Source organism: Ochotona princeps, chromosome 22 (assembly GCF_030435755.1).
Source record: "Ochotona princeps isolate mOchPri1 chromosome 22, mOchPri1.hap1, whole genome shotgun sequence".
NCBI lineage: Eukaryota > Metazoa > Chordata > Mammalia > Lagomorpha > Ochotonidae > Ochotona > Ochotona princeps.
Window position 1 is genome coordinate 35006691 of NC_080853.1, and position 24365 is coordinate 35031055.

The 24365-nt window shown below is 45.1% G+C and overlaps 1 protein-coding gene across 3 annotated transcripts in view; it reads left to right on the plus strand.

Moving 5' to 3' along the window:
- Positions 1–1602: 1602 nt before the first annotated feature.
- GPCPD1 (glycerophosphocholine phosphodiesterase 1) overlaps positions 1603–24365 on the plus strand; it is a 57276-nt gene continuing 34513 nt past the window's right edge. Inside the window, exons 1-5 of one of the 3 annotated variants that reach the window (XM_058679292.1) lie at positions 1603–1770; positions 5937–6013; positions 9592–9688; positions 17414–17498; positions 23380–23455. In XM_058679292.1, coding sequence (XP_058535275.1) covers positions 5965–6013; positions 9592–9688; positions 17414–17498; positions 23380–23455 — 307 coding nt within the window. In that variant the 5' untranslated portion in view covers positions 1603–1770; positions 5937–5964. Of the gene's footprint in view, positions 1771–5936; positions 6014–9591; positions 9689–17413; positions 17499–23379; positions 23456–24365 lie in introns of those variants that run through there. The other 2 variants (XM_058679293.1, XM_058679294.1) reach the window with 2 other exon arrangements.

Here is a 24365-nt window from a genome sequence, read left to right on the forward strand (position 1 = left end):
GAAATTCTTTCATGTGAGACCAGAGTGGAAGTTGATTCCTTTGTTACTTGCCGTTTCCACATGGCAGTACAATGTAACGCTATGTAAATAGTAGTTTTACTGTATCATTAAGGGAATGATGGCTGTACATATATTCATGCCCCTGCAATTTTTCCTTCAACCATTTTCCTACTCCTTCTTGGTTAAACACATAAATTTTCAATCCATGGACACAGAGAGCTGAGTAATTTTCCTGTCACTTCAAGAAGGTTTTGGGAAAGGCCAAGGACTAGGTCTATCTAACTGAACTATAAAACACAGGCCAAAGGGGAGCAGGTTAAGATGGCACCTGTGACATTGGCATCCCATCTCAGAGTTCTGTCTTGGGTGCCAGCTCTTCCACTTCCTGTCCAGCTGCTCACTAATGCACCTGGGAGGGCAGTGGACAGTAGTCCAAGTACTTGGGCCCTTGTCACACACACAGGAGTTCCCAGCCCTTGGCTTCCACCTGTTCAGCCCTGCCAGTGTGGCCATCTAGCAAGTGAAGCAGCAGATGGAAGATCTCTCCAACTTTCCCTCTCTTTCTAACTGTGACTTTCGAGTGAAATAAACAGAAAAAACAAAAAATCATTGCATCCTGTGTCAGGCACTTGCTGAATGAATAATGTCAGAAATAACCTGGGATGAAATCCAAGTTCAAGTGTGGCCGTGAACCATTCTATTTATAACACTGGAAGCTGTGTTTTGTTCTGAAGTGGTCGGCAAGGCTGCTGCAAGGCTGGCATGTCACACGGGCTCTGGTTCGTGTCACGGCTGCTCCACTTTCCGTCCAGCTCCCTGCAAATGTGCCTGGGAAAACAGCAGAGGATGGCCCAAGTGCACCGCATGGGGACATGGGAAGAAGCTCCTGGCTCCTGGCTTTAGCCTGTGGCAGCTCTCTGGGGACCGAACCAGGGGATGGAAGAGTCCCTCTCCTGCTCTCTCTTTCAAATAAATAAATCTTTAAAAATTTTTTCATTCAGTCTTATGTTGGCAGATGAACATCCTTGGGGACGGACTGCCGACTGCAGATTTAAAAAAAATATAGATTAATTTTACTCATTTGGAAGGTAGATTGGCGGATATGCCACAAAATCGGTCCCCCCAAGGGCAGATTTAATTAGGAAGAATGAGATGGCCCTGACCGCTCCCAGGTGATGCAAATCATATTTTGCCTAGCAAAGACATAAATTCAACCACCTTCAGGTTATACTCCCTCGTGGCCGACTGTAATCATCGGATCCAACCGTGACTGTTTGGCTAGAGTTTCCTGGAAATACCAGGCCTGCTAGTTGTCGTCATTTTCTTCTGCTTCCTTCCACCACTTGAACTCAGGAGAACTGCCGGCTTCCTCTGCAATCTCAGGCCACGCGTCGTGCGCGCCCCCACCCAGCGGCCCCGGGGTCCCAGGCGGAGCCGGAGGGCGAGGAACCTGGGGATACCCGGCCACGTCGGCCGCCGTCGCCAGCCCTTTCCAGGAACGCGCGAGCCCGCCCCCAGCGCGCCCTCTCCGATTGGCCGAGGCCGTGCCGGGCGTGACGTCAGGCCCCGCCCCGGCGGCCTCCGGCCCCGCCCCGCGGGGTGGCCTGGCAGTTTGGTCTGGAGCAGCTGAAACCGGTTTGAGCGGAGGCGCTTCGCACCGCTCGGCACCGCCGCGGGCCGCCTGGAGGAGCGCTGGCGAGGCGCGGACGGCGGACGCCCGGCACCTCGGCCCGCGGCCCTCGCCCTCGGCCGGACACGCGGAGCCCGCAGGTGAGGCGGGCGGCCGCTCACGTGGCAGGCCGAGGTGTCAGGGCGGCCGCGGCGGGGCACGGGGGGTCTCCGGGTCTGGACGGGGCGGGCCGGGGCCGGGCTGCGGCTCGGACTCTCCTCATTGTTGGCTGCTGCCATTCCGTTGGGCCGCGGGCGCAGCCCCGGAGCCCCCTGCGTTCGGGAACAAAAGGCTGGGGAACGCGCAGCCCGGGTCCCCCGGGGCTGGGAGAGGGGTCCCCCGGCCCCCCATGCCACCGCCCTGTGTTGTACTCACTGCTGCTCCGCCGACGCTGCCCCAGCGGGGACGGACAGGTCTGTGGTGTGTGTGGCCAGGCGGGGAGCGAAGGGCGCTAGGATGCGGTCCCTCCCGCCTATAGTGGTCCTGTCCCAGGCGCGGGTCAGGAGTGTCCTCGCCGAGGTGAGGAGCTCGGCGAGGGGCAAGCCTCCCTCAGTCGGAGGCTCCCGGAGCTCCCCCAGCCCAGCCCGGCCTCCGCGGGCCAAGGTGGAAAGGGATCGGGCTCGGGTTCTGGAGCGTGCTCCTACCCCATAACAAACCTTAGCAGCTGTTGAGCCCGCTGCGCGTCAGCGTGCAGGAACTGCTCAAAGGTGGCAGGTCGTCTGTCCCGTTCCCCGTTTCTGCCCTGTTGTTGCTACTTCTCTTGCTACCAGGCTGTCAGTATTTTTTTTTTTTTTACATAACTCAGAAATGAATTTTGGCCCCCCCCTCCCCCCGATTCGTGGCGTGCTGGAGATCCCAAGGCCAGTTGAGTTAAAACTGCCCGTGGCCCAGTCCCTTGCTGGCCGAAGGACTCGGGGCAGCAGCCTCCTGGCAGAGCGCGGAGTGTGCCGCAGCGGCAGCCGCGGAAGGACGTTTCCCAGGGACAGGGTGAGATTCTCCCATGAGGTGCCATGTACCTGTGTGTGTAGCCAGCATGGGAAGTCCACGGTCATCAGAATAAATGAAATGGAACACTGTTATCACATTGTTTAGGACTTAACTTGGCTGACTGGCATCTGTTTCCGCAGACGCCTGCGTTGATGAAGCCCCTGGCGCGCGCACACACCTCTGACACTGGCTTGCAGTGCGGGGCGGCGCTGACGCCGCACCAAACCGGGAGGAACGATGCGGGCCTCTCCTGGGGGCACATAGTTAGAACAGCGGCAGAACTGCTGGGACCGAGGAAAGAGCAGGCATTGCACACAGCTTTCTCCTTGAAAAAAAAAATTGAAAGAAAACAGAGATGTTCTTTTTTTTTTTTTTTGGCCAGAAATACAGTTTGGCTAAAAATATCTGACTGCAATTCAGCTCTCAAGTAAATGGTCCTGCACCTTGGGTTCCCTAAGTCCTTTTGCTCTAGAAGCTGGCAAGTGATACAGGTCACACGCTGGTTGGCAACATTTATTGTTTAAAAAATGTGATGATTTTGTAGGTAGTGTTAACTCTAGAATGTATCTTGTTGCCAGTTTGAGTTATATTTTGCTACCTGCTTGAGTCTTTACAAAATGTCCAGATGCTAAAAATTAGACACAATCACAAAAAAACACAACGTGGAGGTTATATTTCAAACAAAAGCCTGAATCAGAAGTACAGCTCGTACCCAAGGTGGTCGGTGACCTGGCCCGGCCGCCTGTCTAGGTCAGTTCACATGCCTGCGAGGGTCAGCATTGTCTTTTACCTTCTGGTTTTGTGTGTCTTCTGGGAGACTCCCTCCCTCAGAGTTGGGTTGATTTTGTTGGTGGGAAGAGGAAGTATGGGTGAAGCAGCTGTTTTCCTCTGTCACTGTTTGAGTGGTAGCTGGGTGTCCCTGGGCCTCCGTCCATGATCTCACAGCAGGCAGGGGAGCAGTCCTCCGCCCTTCTTTGCTGTGGTAGTGCCTTTTGATGGGTAGAGACCGAACTGGCTTTCTTGACTTTGGCCATGCACAAGTGGAATCTGATGCTTTATTGCCTTGGGGGTTGTGTCTGGGGAGTCATTTTGTGCTGTGTGCTCTGTGTAGTACAGTTACCTCATCTGTGCATGGGTAAGCTAGGGTAGCCACTTCATAAACAGCTTTAAGAATATAAGACTCGATTTTAGTAACCCTTTTATGATTTTTTAAAATTATGTATATTTCCTATTGATCTTAATGCACTAGAAATCAAGAGATAACTTTGTACCAGCAGTTGATTTTAATGCATTAGAATACTTAACATCTGGTTTCCTTGAAATTGGCTCAAATACTAATTTAGAATAGGTTAACAGATAACTGAGTGCCAACTGGGTAATCGTGTGCTGGTGATGCTGCTTAGTTTGAGCACCAGGTCAAAGTACTAGATTAAGGTTGGTTTTCCAGTCATTTTGCTGGATGTTGAGGCTTTTTCTACCTCTCAAACTTGGTTCAGTAATATAAAAGCTGAGCTTAGATCTGCTAAAGATATGCAGAATTAAATGTAAGATTGTGATGTTTTGAAGAACTCTCTTATTAGGAGGGGAAACACTGTTAGGGTTGGACACAAATTCATGTCAAATGCCACATGAAAAGAGAACTGAGAGGGTCTGTGCACAGCAGGCCAGTGAAAGAGTGACTGGAGGTTCCCTTGCTTTTAGTGCTAGAACTGGGTGGATGCCTTTAAGTAGATTGTGTTTACACAGAAGGTAGAGCAGGGCTCTTGAAGTCATTCTGCTCAAGGACAGGTTCTCTGCAGTGCAGAGGCTTGGGTTGGGCAGCTGAAATTGTGGAGTTGCCAAACGAAGGCTTCTACTCCAAGTCTAACATACCACCAGCTGGCTGCTGCTCTTGTTCTGTTTACTTGTTCAACATTATGCCTATATAATATTCAGAGCCTCATTGTATAGGTGCCATGGATAAGAAGACACACGGCCTATAAGTCGCTCTGAGCTGGGCCTCTTCACGCCTCCACCCCCGAAAGACCTTAATGAGGCTAGGAGTCAGGCTTCTCAGCCTAAGCCCTGTCGATGCTGGGAGCTGGACAGGTAGTTGCAGAGGCTGTTGGTGCACGGACCGGAGCCTGCAGCCCTCCCAGACACTAGGCACATCACTCCCCGACTGTGGGAACAAAGGTACCCGCTGACCAGATAAATCCTGGACAGCAAAATTGCTTCCAGTGACAACTACTGATAGAAAGCTGATGATGAGAAGTGTGGGTGACTGTTATTCATGACAGGATCACCGCGGTTATGTGTGGGGGCGAGGGGTTGGGTGGGGAGCAAAAGAGAAATTGAGGAGTGACCAGCTGTGAGAGACACTTGAGGGATGCGATTCCAAGGGAGAGATGTGAGAAAGGTCTCAGTTGACAGCCTGTATTATTGAGAGAGATTTAGAAATCCAAGCACAAGTATAGATTCGGGCCTTTGACAGTTTCAAATGAAGTTGGTCACTTTAGAAACTAAGTGTTGGGTGTAAGAGCAATTAGAATAAACAGGACTCGGTCATTGATGGTAGAATTGGGACTCTCAGTTTGAGCCTGTAAAACATGAATAATGACGTTTCTGTGACTAAGGAAAAAAATGTGAGGTTTTTGTAGGGAAAAAAGTTTTATATATTTTTAAAATTAGTTACATTGTCATGTTAAAAGCAGATTCCCAAATTTCTTGGAGACAGCTAGTTTGTTTCAGTGGTGGTGCTCAAATCCTGTGGTGGTTTTCCTGGAATGAACCTGGTAACTTACTGAAGTAGTAACAGTGTCTTCTGTGTTTTTCCCTCCATATAATTTGGTTGCAGATGTTTGTTGTTTTGTTTTCTCTTTCCACCCTAACCTGAGCCTGGTCAGGAAAGATAGGTTGAATTTTGAGCAGGTGCTTATCAGAAGCAAGTTTGTGGCTTCTGAGAATCTTGACTCCTTAAAAAGTTTGGACATTTGCTTTGCACTTTTTCTGTTTTTTGCATTCTAACCAAATAGGTTTGTAACATAAAGCCTTAAAACTTGCTAGAGACTAAATAGTAGTTTGGTTAATTGCTCATGGTTGATTCATTTTTATTTTTTGTTTTTTTTTTTTCGTTTAACTCATCAGTTTTTCTCTTTTAAAACAAATGAAGCATGAAGTTGCAAAGCTACTAAATATTTTTAAAATGCAAGCATAGGTGTTGATTTAATTTGTCTCATGTTGTAGTATCTATAGCTAATAATTTCTTGTACTATAACCAATGACTTCTTTTTTCTCCTAGCTGGACATCCTGAAGTAACTCCATCAGAATGACGCCGTGTCGGGTCACCTTTGAAATAAGAGGAACTCTTTTACCAGGTATTGGAAAGCTTGACCAAATTAATTTTTAAAATTATGTAAGCATTCTTTTTTCTTTTTTTTTAAGATTTATTTTATGTATTTGAAATGTAGTTATAGATTAAGAGAGAGACAGAGAGAGGTGGATCTTCGATCTGCTGGTTCAGCCCCCAAATGGCAAAATTGCTGGGACTGGGCCAGGCTGAAGCCAGGAGCCAGGGGCTTCTTTCGAGTTGTTTACATGAATGCCAGGGCCCAAATGCTTGGGCTGTCCTTCACTGCAGGAAGCTGGGCCGGAAGCAGAACAGCTGGGGCTCGAATTGGCACTCATATGGATGCCAGGACTGCAGGCCATGGCTTAACTTATTACAACACCTCATCGCCTCAAGCCTTTTACTTAATCTAAGTTATCTTAAATACCTAGTTCTTAGAATCTGCCTGATTTTTATATGAAAATGCCAGTGGGCTGTAGGCCTTTTCTGATAATACTCAGCCTACTAAATGCAGGAGAAAATATTCTCATAGTGTCTTATTCTCAAGCTTTCCAAGTAAACCGAATATATTTTTTGCACAGAACAAAGATGGTTATGTGTGTGTGTATTTTAAAGTAGCATGAAAATGAAGGAACTTGCTAGTATAGAAGTTTGGTAAAATATTTGGCCTGGATATAGTTTTGTTTTCTACCTAGGAATGTACTTTTTTTGGCATCGCTATATATATATATATATATATATATATATATATTTTTTTTTTTTTTTTTTTCTGTTGAAGCATTGTGCAGTGATTTTAGTGTAAAATGGCTTGTTGAAACTGCGTTCTACCTGGGTTGCCTGCCACCCTGTTACTGCATTGGTCCTGGTGGCCTTTTTCAGTTCTCCAGATCTGCTGCATTTCTTTCCCCTTTCTCCCCTTTTTTTGGTGGTGGTCGTGGGGGATATTCTCAAATTTGTATCTGTGCCCTTCCCTATTCCTGACTCTTCCCTATTCCTGACTCTTCCCTGTGTTATAGCCTTGGTGACGTTTTCTCAGTGTCTGACATGAGTTTATTCTATCACTTGATTTTTTTCTTTCTTTTTTTTTTTTTTTTTGGTAAAGATTTACTTGATTTATTTGAAAGACAAAGTTAGGGAGAGGCAGACAGGTTTTCCACCCACTGGTTCACTCACCAAACGGCCACAATGGCAGGAGCTTGGATGAAACTCAGTCTAGTTTCCCCTGTGGGTGCCAGGACTCCAGCACTTGGGCCGTCTTCTAGTGCCTTCCGAGGCGCATTGGGAGATAACTAGATTAGAAGTGAGGCAACTGAAACTCGAACCCATCTAGGATACACAGCTTTGTGGTGGCTCAGTCGGCTGCACCTAACACTGGCCTCTTCTCTTAGGTTTTACAATTGTTTCCGTATATTTGTTGTAAGCACTGTGAAAGTGTGTGTTGGGCTTGTGTGTGCCTCATTCCTGCACCTAGCATAGTGTCTGGCTTAAATAGAACAGGAGTGGAGTAAGCATGCATTCAAAGAATAAATAAATGACTCGTGTTATATCTAACATGTTCATTTCAGCAACTGTCACAGCAGTTGGCAAGCTGTGTGTCTGAGTTCAAACTATTAGCCAGGCTAATCTGGTACAGCTCCGCCTCTGAACAGAATTGTGCAGATTGGAGAATACTGGTCATCTGAGAGCTCATTTCCCCTTGAGTCAGGCTGTCCGCCCTGGTCCAATGTGCGGCCTCCTCTTGAAAAGAAGGTCACAGAACCACATGTCCCTTTGAGCGAGTTGTCAGAGGGCCCTGTAAGTTGGAAGCTGGCAGTGTCAGGTGCATAGAGTGATGACAGCATTAGCTGCAGAAGAATTAGCTTGACATGGGGAAGGGAGGTGGTGGTGACTTGGGCTCTTGTACCCGTGTGGGAGATCTGGATGAAGCTTCTGGCTTTAGCCTGGCCAGTCGCTTTCCCTTCACAGCCATTTGAGGAGTGAATCAACAGATGAAGATTTTTCTTTCTGTCGTTAACTCTGCTTTTGAGATAAATAAATAAAAAAAAAAGTGTTCAGAGACATTATTCCCAGGGAAGCAGAGAAAGACAAAGTGGCAAAGCAGCCCTCACCCTCGGAGGAAGCTGAACTACTGCTTCCCCAAGTTTCACTCTTTCCATTTGGGGATTCTGTTCTTTGTGCAGTGGCATAGTAGCCTGCTACTTTGCGTGTGAATAAAAGCTTACTCTGTGAAAGTTTGCATGAGTTTGTGAGGGATATGCAGCCGTCAGAACAGTGGCTCCGCAGTCATCTGACCCTTGGGAACCTGGAGCCTCAGTGCTCCACACATTACAATGCAGCCTAAGGGTCTTGAGATGGGCACTTGGGCTTCAGAGTCAGCGCTATTATTTGCCTTTTTAAAAAAAAAATCCCGAAGTAGTGGTGAACATAATCTGAACATAATTGGGACATAAATCTGGTTACTTCAATAAGGTTTCTATTGGACATGTGATCCCCCCCAGACAGTACTCAGGACTTGAATGTGTTAACTGCCACGCTTGAGTTTCAAGCAGTTTTAGACAGTCTAAGCTTATGAAGTGCTAACACAGCTGCTTAGAGCTACCTATAGTTTTAGATTTTTTTCACTGAGTCTTTAGTAATTTTAATATTACATTGCTTGAAAGTCCCACCTTGAAAGTTTTTTTTTTTTTGAAGATTTTTAAATTTTTTTTTTTTAATAAAGATTTATTCATTTTATTACAGCCAGATATACAGAGAGGAGGAGAGACAGAGAGGAAGATCTTCCATCTGATTGTTCACTCCCCAGGCGATTGCAATGGCTGGAGCTGAGCCAATCCGAAGCCAGGAGCCAGGAACCTCTTCCGGGTCTCCCACGTGGGTGCAGGGTCCCAATGCATTGGGCCGTCCTCAACTGCTTTCCCAGGCCACAAGCAGGGAGCTGGATGGGAAGTGGAGCTGCCGGGATTAGAACCGGTGCCCATATGTGATCCCGGGGCATTCAAGGCGAGGACTTCAGCCGCTAGGCCACGCCGCCGGGCCCTAAAAAATATTTTTAAAAGAGTTCCAGAGAAGGGGAGAGGATTTCAACCCCACTGACTTACTCCCCAAATGCCGCAGCTGCCAGGGTCGGAACCAGCCACAGCCAGGAGCTTCCCGAGTTCTCCCTCGTGGCTTCAGGGGCTCAAGCACTTGGACCATCCTCTGCTGCTTTTCTGGGTTAGCAGAGAGCTCGATTGGAAGTGGAGCAGCCGGGTCTTCAACCAACACCCCTATGGGATGCCAGTGTGGCAGATTTACTCACTGAAACACTGCCGACTCATTTTTAGGATTTTAAAATCACATTGCTGCTGTCCCAGTTGTAATGTTGATCTGTAGCATGTTATCCCCGTGCTTGTCTCTTTCTCTGGCGTTGGGGGATTTGGATGGGTGAGTCTGATTCCGGGTGAGCCCTCAACCTGATGCAGTCTCCACCGAGGCTCCTTGCTCTCTGCTAATGGGAGTCTACATCTGGCTGAGCTAATGCCACTGCCTGCTTTTCTTTCTTAGAACTAAAATGTGAAACTTACCTGCTGAGCCTTAACATTGTAACTGATGGTTCTGTTCTTTCAGGAGAAGTTTTTGCAATATGTGGAAGCTGTGATGCGTTGGGCAACTGGAACCCTCAAAGTGCTGTCACTCTTCTTCCAGGGAATGAGACAGGCGAAAGGTAAGCACATGCGTGTCAGGTTACGGGACGTTGGGGACTTGGGTCGTGGGACCAGGGGACTTTGGAGAGATGGTTTTGTTGGGGTTTCAATTTTGACTATGCCTTCTTTCACATGTACTTAAAACTCTTGACTAGTTCTTTTGATGTGTAAAACCATGCTTCCAAATATTATATTGCCTTTTTTTTTTTAAGATTTATGTATCTATTATTTGAAAGGCAGATTTACAGAGAGGAGTGCTAGAGAGGTCTTCCATTTGCTTGCTCATTCCCCGATGGCTTCAAAGGCCAGAACTGAGCTGATCTGAATTTGGGAACCAGGGGCTTCTTCTGGACCTTCTAGATCTTCTGGGTCTCCCACACGGGTGCAAGGTCCAAGGACCTGAGCTCTCCTCCGCTGCTTTCCAGGCCATAAGCAGGGAGCTGGATCGAAAGTGAAGCAGCTGGGACGTGAACTGGTGCCCATATGGGATGCTGGTGCCACAGCTTGGAGGATTAGTCTGTTGAGCCATGATGCCCCCCATTATATTGCCTTGTAATGCATTAACTTGGATTCTTGGTACATATTCTAGATTAAAGACCCAATTATTTTTTTCTATGTAATTATCTATGTAATTTTATCTATGTAATTATCTTGTTAAAGCACATGATATTAACTAAATGAAGCACAAAGTGGAACACGCTTGAATTTTGTCTTAGGTAACGTAAAGAGATTCCTTGGCTCGTAACGTTCAGTCGTGCATTAGCCTTGCCACAGATACAGTAGCGCCGACTGCCTACAGGCAGCCAGCTATGGCCTGAGCCAGAGCTATGTGTGGGTCTCAGGCACCTGCAGGTAAGGTGGTGACACCTTCCACACTTTTGTTATAGGTTGTAAGTGGCATAGCTGCATCCAGTGGCCCCTGTAGGGAATTAGCGGCACAGGGGATTGTTAAGGCGCTCGAGACTTAAAGTCTGTTTTCCTGTACAGCAGCTCACTGAAAATATGTCCCTTAGATCAGCACTGGTCAAAAGTCTTTATCAGCTTATGAGGTAAGAATACTGAGATTGGGGCCCGGTGCTATAGCATAGCGGTTTAAGTCCTCGCCTTGAACGCGCCTGGATCCCATATGGGCACCAGTTCTAATCCCGGCCAACCTGCTTCCCATCATATCCCTGCTTGTGGCCCGGGAAAGCAGTTGAGGACAACCCAAAACCTTGGGACCCTGCACCTGCATGGAAGACCTGGAAGAAGCTCCTGGCTCCTGGCTTCGGATTGGCTCAGCTCCAGCCATTGCAGTCGCCTGGGGAATGAACAATCAGATGGAAGATCTTCCTCTCTGTCTCTTCTCTCTGTATATCTGAATTTCCAAATAAAAGCAAATAGATCTTAAAAAAAAAAAAAAAGTACAGCAACTGAAAGACATTTAGAAGCCTTTATGGCAGTCTGACATTGACAGGAGGTCGACGTATGTCACATGAACTCGGCCTTGCTTCACTGAACTGGATAGGTGGATCATGGAGGAGTGGTGTCCAGATTGGGGAGAGATATGAGAAAACAAAAGCTGATTGTTCACGGCAGGTAGTTGGAAGAGGATGATAATAAAACAAAGGCAAGTAGAGCAGTTCCATAATGTGAGCTGTGGAAGAAGAAAAACCAAAAACATGTTAGAACATCTTTCCAGTGGAATGACACTTTTCTCAGCTGTTTTCACAGGGATATTTTGCTTTTTAGGTTTATTTATTGTTTTGAAAATCAGAGAAACAGAATCTTCCTGCTGGTTCACTCCACAAGTAACTGGAGCAGTCTGAAGGCAGGAGCAAGGAGCTTTTTCCAGGTCTGTCATGTGAGACCAGGGCCCAAGGGCTTGGGCCATCCTCTGCTGCTTTCCCAGGCCTCGAACAGGGAGCTGGATCAGAGTGAGGCATCTGGGGCTTGGACCTGCCACCCAGCCGGGATGGTGGCTTACTCACTGCACCACAGAACTAACCTGTTTTTGTAGGTAGAATTTTGAGAAATGATACTGATGTGTCCTTTACTGCAGTCTTTCACAGAGTGACACATGGTTTATTCCCTTCAAGTGGCTGTTTTTCCTTGATTTTCTGATCAGCCACTCCTGAACTTGTCAATAAAACATACCTCTGCTGTCTTGAGTTGATTTCCCCCAGCCTGGTAATGTGATGGGAGCAGAGTGAGATAGCTGTACTTCACTTTAAGGGACCAGCTATTTATTCACTAATGTACACTGAGGAGGAATTGATTCGTACCTCGCAGATAGATTGCTTCACAGGGAGCAGAGAAGGAGATGGCCCAGGGTCATCTGTTTGCCTTCAGCCAACATCCTGTGAGTTCTCTGTGCCTTTCTCAGAGTCAGCCTCCCCTCACTAGCACTCAGTCTGGCCATGTGAAGAGCGGTAGTGATCAGGCTGTCATCTGTTGGGTCATTCATCACAGGCCTGCAGCAGGCCAAGACCCATGGCTATGGGCCAGAACACCATCCAGGTCTCCAGCAGATCCTCCCAGGGTGTGCGTTACTAGAGGCTCCATCTGTGGTTGGAAGCTGGGATCCTGAGCTGCAGTTTAGCCCCGCTGCCACCTGGCCCACCCCGCCCCTACAGCCTTCCAGAGCCCTGGCTGGCAGCAGCTGGAGCTCTGCTGGAATAGCTGTCTACTTACAGCCTCTCCTGAGGGAGCGTGTGAGCGCAGTTCACAGCCAGGTGCTGTGCGGAGCTACCTCGCTGCCTGCTTCCTCTTGAAGTTTGTCAGATGAAGGTCATTCTTTTTTTTTTTTTTTTTTTAAAGATTTTATTATTATTGGAAAGCCGGATATACAGAGAAGAGGAGAGACAGAGAGGAAGATCTTCAATCCGATGATTCACTCCCCAAGTGAGCCGCAACGGGCCGGTGCGCGCCAATCCGATGCCGGGACCAAGAACCCCTTCCAGGTCTCCCACGCGGGTGCAGGGTCCCAAAGCTTTGGGCCGTCCTCTCCTGCTTTCCCAGGCCACAAGCAGGGAGCTGGATGGGAAGTGGAGCTGCCGGGATTAGAACTGGAGCCCATGTGGGATCCCGGGGCTTTCAAGGCGAGGACTTTTAGCTGCTAGGCCACACCGCCGGGCCCAGATGAGGGTCATTCTTAAATCACTGAACAGTTCTAACGTATTCTTTTAGTATTTTTTTTTTAAAGATTTATTCATTTTATTACAGCCAGATATACAGAGAGGAGGAGAGACAGAGAGGAAGATCTTCCGTCCGATGATTCACTCCCCAAGTGAGCTGCAACGGGCCGATGCGTGTCGATCAGAAGCCAGGAACCTGGAACCTCTTCCGGGTCTCCCACGCGGGTGCAGTGTCCCAATGCATTGGGCCGTCCTCAACTGTTTTCCCAGGCCACAAGCAGGGAGCTGGATGGGAAGTGGAGCTGCCGGGACTAGAACTGGTGCCCATATGGGATCCCGGGGCTTTCAAGGCGAGGACTTCAGCCGCTAGGCCACGCCGCCGGGCCCTCTTTACGTATTTTTAAAAGATTTGTTTATATTGAAAGAGTTAAGAGAGGTTAAAGGGAAAGACAGGAAAAGAGATCTTCCATCCACGGATTCACTTCCCAGATGGCTACAACTGTTGGGGCTAGGCCAACGTAAAGGCAATAGCCGGGATCTCCTGGGTCTCAGTATGAGTGGCAGAGGCCCAGGAACTTGAGCTGTCATGCACTGCTTTTCCAGGTGCACTGGCAGGAAGCTGGATTGTCAGTGCAATAGCTGGGGCAAGAATTGGTACCCAAATGGCACCCATATAATATATGGCAGCTTAGTCCATTGACACGTTATGGTACAACACTGGTCCCATGGTTTATTCTTAATTTTACTGTTTTTTTTTCCTTTTAAAAGATTTATTTGCTTTTATAGGAAAGGCAGATTTACAGAGAGAAGACAGAATATTTCAGCTGCTGGTTCATTCCCCAAATGGCCACAATGACCAAAGCTGAGCTGAGCTGAAGCCAGTAGCTTACTCCGGATCTCCCATATGGGTGCAAGGTCCCAAGGATTTGAGCCATCTTCTGCTGCTTTCTCAGGCCATAAGCAGGGAGCTGGATGGGAAGTAGAGCAGCTGGGGCATCAGTACTTGGGTTCCCAGTACTTGCAGATGGAGGATTAGCCAGCTGAGCACAGGGACCTTTGCTGTTTTACCTTGGAGAAGTGGAGTAAAAGACTCCTGCTGTGTGTTGCCATCTTCCCATTTTGTGGTTCTTTTTTTTTTTTTTTTTTTTTTCTTTTCTATTTTTCATGCTCTCCAAAAGGCTCAGGTTTTGTTGTCGTTTCTGTTTTGTGGTTCTCAACCAGTGCTGTACATTAGATTGCTTAGGGAGGGTTTGGTTTTCTGGTTTGGTTTTTGTTTTTGTTTTTTTATTGGAAAGGCAGATTTACAGAGGAGGAAGGACAGAGAGGAAGATCTTCCATCTGCTGGTTCGCTTCCCAGATGGCCACAACAGCTAGAGTTGAGCCAATCCAAAGCCAGGAGCCAGGAGCTTCTTCCGGATCTCCCACCCGGATTTTCTGGGCGCAGGGTCTCAAGGGTGACAACTGGTTGTGGATCTTTTGTTTTTTTTTATATATATATTTTTTATATTCATTTATTCATTAATTACAGTGTATTACATGACACAATTTCATAGGTACTGGGATTCTCCCCCCTTCACCCCAAACCCCTCCCCCATGGTGAGTCTCCCCACCTTGATGCATAACCACAGCCCAAGTTCCACCGAGACTCCCTAATTAAAGCTCACACCATACAGAGTCCAGCATCCCACTTGTCCAGTCAAGTTCAACGGCCTCTTAGGGAGGCCCCCTCAGGTTTGAGGGCAGAGCCAGCAGAGCGTCACCTCGATCAATTAGATCAGCAACAATCCAGGTACGATGAGACTGGTGCAGAGTCCACTGATTGACATAGTCCATCTTAGAGTTTCCCCTTGTCCAGTTTTCCGCTGCAAGCATATATCTGAGGTGGTTGATTGATCTACTCCATCCTCTATCTTTTCTTGGTTAATGTTTTGATTCCTCCATTTTGTTGAGGGGAATCCCCAAAGAAACTTTGAGGTGTTCCCAGTCCAGGCTCCTAAATACACTACTAGTAAGCACAGTGCCCGCCACAGTCCATCACTCCGATCAGCTGGTGGTTGTAATCCCTGGGTTGGTTCTATTCTGAGCCCCGACCTCCATTGGATCCGTTGAGTATTGCAGCTCTTCCTGGCTCTGCCCATCACACACTCGTCCCTCACCTAAATCAGTGGGGGGTATGCTGGTTGGGTGCTGCATTCCCTATTGGCACAGGCCATTTCACCTTGGCATTTGGTGTTTTGTACTGTTGTTATCTCAACCAAACCTGGCCAGGCCCCCTCACAGTTCCAGCACTCGGATTTGCCAGTGGATGATGTGAACCGACTCAGCCTGGTCTGCCCCCAACCTGAGCCCAATGTATGCCAGTGGGTCACTTTCCAAAGCCTCTTCTGGGTTGTTTACCTCCGTACTTCCTGCGTTTATTTCTAGGGTCAGTGCCCTGTCAGGAACTGTTCAGATTCCTCCATCAGACCCCTTCCTGGTGTCAGGTTTCACGCATACCAGCAGGTCCTTTGGCCAGCACCGCTCTTCAACCCATTCTGGTTCCTGCTGTTGAGAGTTTCAGCCCAGCCACGGCTCGTCCATACCCACATATAGCTCATCTATGGCTCAGTTGGGGTTGAAACCTAGCCGAGTCCGTCCCACATCTACCCTGATCCTCCAGAGCACCAAACTGTGTTGCGGTCTAACCCAGCATGGTGCGTCAAGTCCAAATACATGTTTGTGCCAAGGGAGTACAACTGTGACCCGACCAGAACTCAGCCCCCTTCCAGTTCCTGCGCCCCTTACTGGTAACCTCCACCCAGCCAAGGCCTCCCCCAAGTTCCCCAACCAGGCCTGTTCCCAGCCAGTGTTAAGTATTCCAGAGGTTGCTCTGGGTCAGCCCAGCGTGCCCCATAGACTGTCATGCCTCCCGCATAGACTCCTCCGGCCCTCCTAAACCATCCAGTGGGATCAGAGTTTGCACAGGGATTGGTCCACCCATACCTGACACATTCTAGCCCCGAGTATGGTTCTCAAATGCCAGACAATGTCATAGTCTTGCCTTCTGGGACCACTCTGCTGATCCCTCCTCCTATCAGGTGGTGGGGTATCCTGCTGGACAAGCCCAGAATTTTGCTTTTGAAGGGACTAGTGTTGGTAATCTGCACTATAAAGTGACTATAGGTTCTTCAGAGGAAGATTTACTGCCATTGAGACTCTTAAGGACTAATACACATTCTCAGAGAACTGTGGGTTCAGCATGGAGTGACTCCTGTAGCATATCAAAGGAATCAAATTCCAGAATTTCCTGGCCGGGCGGCCAGCATCCACAGCCTGGCGCCAAATGGCGCACTGGCCGCCCGCGAACGGCTCACCCCACGTACTTACGTACGTGGTGGTAAGCCTGGCTGTGCTAGGCTGGACTCGTGGCAGGGCACCCGAGACGCTCAGGCCTCTGCCCGGCTCCTCCTAGCTCCTCCCCCACTCCAGCCGCATGGTGCGCTGAGGAGGTCCAGATCCGCTTCTCAGAGCCCTGGGACAACCCTCCCACTCCCAAAAGAGGGCCATCAAACCAGGATTCCGGCAATCTGGAAACCGCGCAGGAGCTCCTCCCCCACTCCAGCCGCATGGCGCGCTGAGGAGGTCCAGATCCGCTTCTCAGAGCCCTGGGACAACCCCCTTATGGATCTTTTGTTAGGAGCCAGGATTGGATCAGAAAATGGAATGGCTTGGTACAGCCACAGTGGCAGCTGTGTCTGCCATCTGGCCTTCCAGAAGGAAACTGGAGCTGCTCTGTGTTCACTGAGCTATCCTGAGGCTGAAGTAAGGTTTGGGTCATGTTCTCCTGCTGGCTCTCACCTTAACACGGCAACTGTTGCTTTGTTCTCTTGGGCACCATTGTGAAAATCTTATATCCAGGTTGTTGGAGGACCTAGCCCCGGAGACTAGATTGAATAGGTCTGGGAGCAGGGTGTGAATCTGCATTTTTGACAGTGTCCTGTCTGATCCTAAAGATTAAAGATCATAGACCATATTTTGGACACAAAGTATGACTTGAAGCTCAGAATCAATTGCAATCATGAACTGTAGGGAATTTTTTTAAGTCAAAATGTTACATCTGAGCTGCAGTTGCTGTTAGAATAGCCTAAGTCCAAGGAAGATATTGAACTGCAACAAGATGTCCTGCTTTTCCTGGTTGGTGGGATAGCCAGAGCTTGGGCCAGAGCTTCAGATCAAGGGCCCTTGGTGTTCACACCTCACTTGTGGAGGCCTGAGTCCCAGACCTGCCAAGCAGCTGGGTGACAGCCCAGGCCTCATGTGGCAGTCTGGTCCAGAGCACAGCTGAGGCTTTGTATGGTTGGGTCCTTCACAGTTAGGTCTCGGCTTTGAAATTCCTTCTTCCCACGGCCACCTCGAAAGCTTCTCCAGAATCTTTCTGTGTTGTTGAATAGTCCCCCACACAGAAAAACACATCCTTGAAAATGGAGTTCTTTTTGTGTAACGTGTCACGGTTTGCGTGCCTGCTGCACAGGGCTGAAGGAGACGTCTGGGTAGGAGTGGAGGTGGTGCTGGGCTCTGGCTCTGTGAGTTTGCAGCCTTCCCTCAGTGGAGTTTGGTCCTGATGGCGCTTCTTTCTTTCTCTCCTAACAGCATGTCATGGAAAGTAACCGTTGTACTCAATAGAGGAACATCAATTCAGTATCGCTACTTCAAAGGGTGCTTTTTAGAACCAAAGGTATGTTTTCTTTATCCACATTCCATTGTCTTCAGTACTTCTTTCCAAAGCAACTAATTTGAACACAATTTAAAAGCAAAATAAGCTTGTTTGGGTCAGATAAGGAACAGAATTCTTAGATAACATGTAGGTTTCAAAAATGCAAGGAGGTAGCCACTTCAGAGGCAGACCTTTTCTGCCAGCAAGTTCTAAAGACTAACAATAGTAAGTATGCTCTGAAATCACAAAGTCAACGTTGGCCAGGCTAAGTGTTCTTTGGAGGTGTGCATCTTCTGGTACTTTGAACTAACTAGTAACCAGTTGCAAAGATTTTCCTTTTTATTTTGTTTTAAATTATTTTGTGGTATTAATTTAGAGGAGGACATAGCCAGGCTTAAGTGTGTATTATTTTATAAAATTATTTAGCTGCAGCCATTTTTTGATGGCTGTATTGTTTTACATTTCTGTGGAAATTGAAGTGATTCCGCTTTGGATGTTTTTTCAAAGACTATTGCTAGGCCAGGATGTTTTCTGAAGGCCTCTGAAATATGTGTTCTCAACCTGCCTGCTTACCACAAGTTTATTATTTGGGGGTTGTTTTCATATTTAGTAAAGAAAAAAATGTTGATTCTTTAACCTTTACGGATAGTTATTCACTGAATTTTTACCTTTGCACACACTTGGGCTGCATGTGTACAAAGCCTCAGGCAGGTGTGTAGGAACTAGCCCTCACTAGAGCGTTCTGAAGAATAGATCTCCGTTGGGGGATGCTGAACACTTGTACAGGCAGCCACTGTTTGTGCTCTAGCCACCATTATAAAAAAGAAAGAGGACTGACAAACCCGCTTCAGCTGTCTTTTGCACCTATTACGTTTTTATTATAAGACTATTTTTTATAAGTACTCAGTAATTGAACTTAAATTACATTATGGTTGATGATTGTGTTGGCTTATCTTGACAACAGTCTTACTTCAGTGACTTAAGAAAAGAGCATCTACTGCTTGGCATTGGTGTTATGCAGCATGGCATAATTATCAGTATCAATCAATTAGAAATGTAGGCCATAGCACTCACAACATTGAAAACATATTTGAGAATGCGGGATATGAAAGTTAGCTTTGCAACATGTGAAATCAATCAAATTTTGCTTAAAGGAACTTGGATATAGAAAAACAGTGATTTCTAAAGTAAGACTGTTGTTAACATATGTTAAATCAAGCCAACCCATAGTCATTTTCCTTTTCATTGAAAATGTAACCAAAAGGAACAAAATCACTCCAGCTACCCTTTGGAAAAATTGGCAAGAAGTCTGCATAACAGTAAAAAAACAAGTTTTTCCCTTGTAATACTTGCAAAAGTTTACAGTATGTGTTGGTGAGTGTGTTTCTTTAAGTAGGTGCTCTGTATCGCGTACACATGTACCGTGTGATGCAGGGGCCGCCATGGTAAGTATGTTTTTCATGGAATAGAGTCAATAGCTACATAAAATTCCATGCATATGGCTAGAGGTTTTTTCCCTCCCATATGCCAACTTATAGTGACATTTATTTCTTTTAAAAGTTGGTGGCACCTTTTAAATGAAACATTTTTATTAGATTTATTAAACCTTGTTTCAGTTGTGCATTGTTCAATGATGGAATTGATTGCAAGGGATCTTAACCTGAAATGTTGTGAACTAAAGGCCTATGTATTCAACGAACGTAGAGAGTGGTAGAACTAGAGTAATGTTGACAACATGAAAAAGCTGAACTGCGAGAGAAGATTGATTTTACTGGGTCAAGAATTTTAGGAGGTAACTACCCAGTAAAGTTTTGTGGTTTTGAACAAGCCACTCATCTTTTGGACTTAAACTTCTTCACCCATAAAATGACAGGCTTGAACTGCAGGTTTCTTAGGTCCTTTCATTACTCAAGTTTTATTGTGAGCAAATAAAATTTTATCATTCATGTTTTCTCTTCCATACTTTGCTTTTTCTGACATTCCTTTCAGTTTAAAAGTTGCAAGTTTCAAAATATTTGTTTTTCATAGCTCTATTTTCTTTGTGAAATTAGAATACAGTATTGAATTTTTAAATAATTGTGTAAGTGATAGGTAAACTAACAGACAGAGCAAACACGGGCAGTCTCTGGAATGAACACATTGGATGCTTGTGCAGGCAGGCACTTCAGGATGTCACATCTTCCCCAAATGTACGCTTTACATCAACAGGCAATCTAACTATTCTCTCATGATTCATAGCTCATTCTTTGCAGGAGGCTGTAATTAGAAGTGTTTTATAGGGAACTGTTAGCCAGTTCTTATTTCAACTTTTGAAAAGTTTTTTTTTTTTTATTAAAATAGGCCTTTGCTTTTAGTAGCATAACTAGATTTCCAGCTATAATAGATGCTAACATTCACTCATGAAGTAATTGTCTGACTCTTCCTGATTTTTGTTTAAAAGTTTTTACAAAACGGTCATCTATGATAGACAAGTAACAGTTCATTTTTCAGGATAGCAAGTGGTTTTTTAATGTAGTAACATTCTTCTGGATGCTAAGTGCTCTGAAATGCTGAGTTTTGAACCTTCTCAGAAGCATTTAGCCATTCCCAGCTTACTTGGCTTTACTCAAGCCTAGATGACAATTTTTCTTCTCTTACGAAATAGAGACTATTAAATAATGTTGAGTTTGGCCTCTGTGTGATGTCATCAGTAAACATTTCTTGTTCCCACCCTTGACATACAGGTTACTTTAGCTGTTGTGGAGATAACAATTTAACATCTATACACAGTGGTATTACTTGACTAGCTAATTTTTGGCGATTTATTAGAAATCAAAAATAACCCTCCAGGCTACATGTTGATGGTGTTTTTCTTTCTCAGTGCTGGATATCGCTGAGTGAAGTCAGGAACTATTGAGGGAGGCAGTCAGCAAGGCTTTTTTCCCCTTAAACTCTTTTTTTGTTTTTGTTTATATATGTTTGTAAACATTTTTGTAGGCATCTGGTTTTTATATCTGCAGAAGTAAGATAACTCCACTAGTGCCATTAATGGAATATTGATTTGGACTGATGCTGTTTGTTATTTTTTCCCAAAGATCCACCTTGTACTTTTTTCTGAAACCTGAAGGTGTTAGAAAGGATTGCATGCTGTAAAGTGATCACTGAGTTTTAAAGTTTTTGAATGTTCAATACTTTCTAAATTTTTTAAAAGAACTTCGAATGTAATCATAGCAATTTTAGAAGGAAACTGTTTTTAGAACAAAGTTTTTTTTACTCAGTATTTCGGCAGTTCATATACTTTGTAGCAAGGATTTGAAGTCTAAATGCTAACAGAATTGTAAGTAACCTGCTAAACCAGCCCTTCACACTTTTCCTCAAATCTCTGTTAGGTCTGGATAAGCTTATGATATGGTATGAGTGGAGTTAAAACTGTTGCTAAAATAGATTCCTTATCAAATACTTAGTCCACAGGACTATTTTTACAACATTAATTCTAGAAACATTATTGAATGCTTTGTAAGGTACCTCTGAGTTAAGACAAAACAAAATATTCCCTCTCATTTTTTCCACCCACTTTTTAATTCCAGTCAACATAGTAAGTTTCCCATTCTAAACTTACCTTTGATGTTAGTTGATGTAAAATTTTAAGTCCATACCACCTTACAGAGAAGGGATTTTTGAGTAGGTGGCGTGAGGGGAGGTGGATGGAAAGCACGGCGTCGTCTCCTGCTCAGCAGTATACCTGTACTGTTAACGTGGAGTTGTCCATCCTTCCAAGTCTAGAGAGCTTTTGCTTTTGTTTTTTGTGGTTTTTGTTTGTTTTTTAACAGGTAAGAAAGTAGTGTCACTTGGCAGGTATAGCATTAAATATATCTCCTTTTTTTTGGTATAATGGAGATAAATGAAGCACGTTTGGAATAAGTTATTTCAAAATACATTCTTTTATTTATTTTTTTAGCATTTTTAAATTTTTACTGGAATGGCAGATTTTACAGAGAGTGAAAGACAAAGATCTTCCATCCATTAGTTCACTCAAATGGCCTCAGCGGGTGGAGCTGAGCTGATCCCAAGCCAGGAGCCAGGAGTTTCTTCTGCATCTCCCACATGGGTACAGGTCCCAAGGCTTTGGGTCAGCCTGCACTGCTTCCCCAGGCCACAAGCAGGGAGCTTATGGATGGGAAGTGAAGCAGACAGGGCACGAACCAGCGGCTAAATGGAATCCCAGTGCTTGCAGGCAGAGTATTAGCAGGTTGAGCCATTGTGATGACCCCCAGAATACATTCTTTCAACAATTTGCCCAATCCATAAGTAAACTGTCAACCAGGTACACAGCTAAGGAAAAAGAGCATTTTTCCATATTAACTATTTAAATATCCAGTCTATTTCAGATTTTAAACTTTTTTAAGTTTGCAAAAACAAGAAAATTTAGCCTGTTTAGGTGACAGAATTACCTTTGTTTAAATATTTAATGTGCCAGGCCCGGCGCAATAGCCTAGCAGCTAAATCCTCACCTTGCGTGTGCTGGGATCCCATAGGGGCGCCAGTTCTAATCCCAGAAGCTCCACTTCCCATCCAGCTCCCTGCTTGTGGCCTGGGAAGGCAGTCAAGGACGGCCCAAAGCCTTGGGACCCTGCACCTGCGTGGGAGACCTGGGAGAAGCTCCTGGTTCCTGGCTTTGGATTATCTCAGCTCTGACTGTTGTGACCACTTGGGAAGTGAACCAGCAGATGGAAGATCTCTCTGTCTCTCCTGCTTTCTGTAAATCTGTCTTTCCAGTTAAAACTATTTAAAAATAAAGAAATAAATAAGAGCAAAAACTCAATGTGCCAAATTTATTAGATGCTTAGTATCATTTGGCACTTACTAGAGATAGTCAACACTGAAATTTCGTAAGATATATATAAAAAAAACACTTTTTAGTGCCATTTGAAGAAGTACAATATGTGAAGAAAAATGTGTTCTGGACTTTTTAGTGTATAATATATGTCTAGAAAAAGGCTCAAAGAACATGTTATGGAAAAATTAAAATATGTAAGGTTATTTGAAAATTTCAAGATCTGTGTGTTTATAGGGCTTTACTTTGGCACATAATTTAATTAGCTGATTTTTCTTCAGAATTAAAGGCAAATTAGGACACTTAAGCTTTGTTCTTCTAGGAACATTCAGAATCTTGGTGGTTCGTTGTTGATCTAAAATGGTTTGTGTTATCAGTAACAGCTTTTGTTTTTAGTGATTGATAGCAAAGACAGTATTAGGAATTGTTACATTTTGAAATCAAAAATTGAGGGGATAAAACTGTCAGTTCCCCTTTAATCACACTTGTTCTTCAAATTTACCTCTCCATGTATCCTTTCTTTGATGTACGAACTTTGATGTTCTCTTCGGCCAAATGTCCTTGCATACTTAACTGAAGAAAGACTCTCACTATGCCCTTGACTTCGTTAAGAGTTCTCTGGTCGTTGATTGACTTCTTTGCTCCTGCAGTTCCACTGTGGGAGACTTGCTTAGGCGGGAAGACTTAGAGAAGGATACTTTATTAGTAACACCTAATTGTTGACATACTGAACAAAATTTATTGAGTGCTGACTTTGAAGACACAGTATCTGTTAAAAATTAATTTTTTTTCTTTGGAGAAAATTGGGTATTGAAGGCAGATATAAGAATGGGTTTTAAGACAGTTTTATGTGCTAGTTCATCTCATTTTTCTTTGTTTACTGCTTCACTCTCCTTTTCTTCCAGCATTTTCATCATGTTTTGTGACCTGGTACATTCCTGCTTTGGGGCATATAACACTGATAATTAACAAGATGAATCTCTTGGTCTCATATTTAGTGTAAGACTAAGACCACAAACATCTAATGGAGTCATGGGTAGAAAATAAGATATAAGAAATTATTGCAGACGTGTAACTTTTAAATTGCAGACTATCGGTGGTCCATGTCAAGTCATAGTTCACAAGTGGGAGACTCATCTACAACCACGATCAATAACCCCTTTAGGTATGGGCATTCGCTGCATCTGTTTGAGGCATATGCATAAAGTTACTAGTGTGCTGCTCAGTGACATAGTGGGATTTAAGGAAGATTGATTCTGAAGATTTAAAGTCAATGCATTATCAGTACTACCAATTGCACCTAGGATTTCATGGATCTTACTTTCAAAATTAAATAGTTCTTAATTGCCTTTCTCTATAACCTTTATTAGAAATGCTTGCCTAGTTTTTGTTTTCTAGGGTTTAGCTAATTGATTTTAAAATACTTAGTTTTATTTGGGGTAGTTAAGGTTTGTAAGATAATAGTCATGTTGGCTTTATTTGGTTACTGCCTAGGCCTAAAGAACATTAAGCTGTCATCTTGAGTTAGCATCATGGTTTAATTGGGTTACTGCATAGGGCTAAAGAACCCAAAACAAAGACTCTTAAAATTTTAACTTTAAAGAGTAAGTTATTCTTCTGTTGCCTTTTTTTTTAAAGCTAGTATGTACTCGAGTTAACTTGCATGAATTCAGATTTCTTTGCTGTAGTAAACATGTTCCTGATAATTGGTTTAAATTCACTGCTGGTGGTGCTAGAATTAAAATTCAGTGTTTTTGTTGGTAAAACACTTCTGTTTTCTGGAGCCTATCAAATGGCATTTCTCTTCCGACAGTGTTTTTTAATTTCCTCTTCCATACTGTAATAGAATTTGAAGTTCATTTCACATATGTTAAATTACCTACTTGTATTCATCTCTAAAGTGATTCAGTGCTGAGATCCGTATCTTTCAGTTTCCAGGTAGAGTTAGAATGTAAGGTGTCTGGCTGGCTGGTTTTTTTGCCTGTGTAGCAAACAGTGACAGGTTGTGCTTGTGCTGTAGCGAGGACACACCGTCTTTACACAAGCATCTCATCCGTCCTCTCAGATGTTTGGGA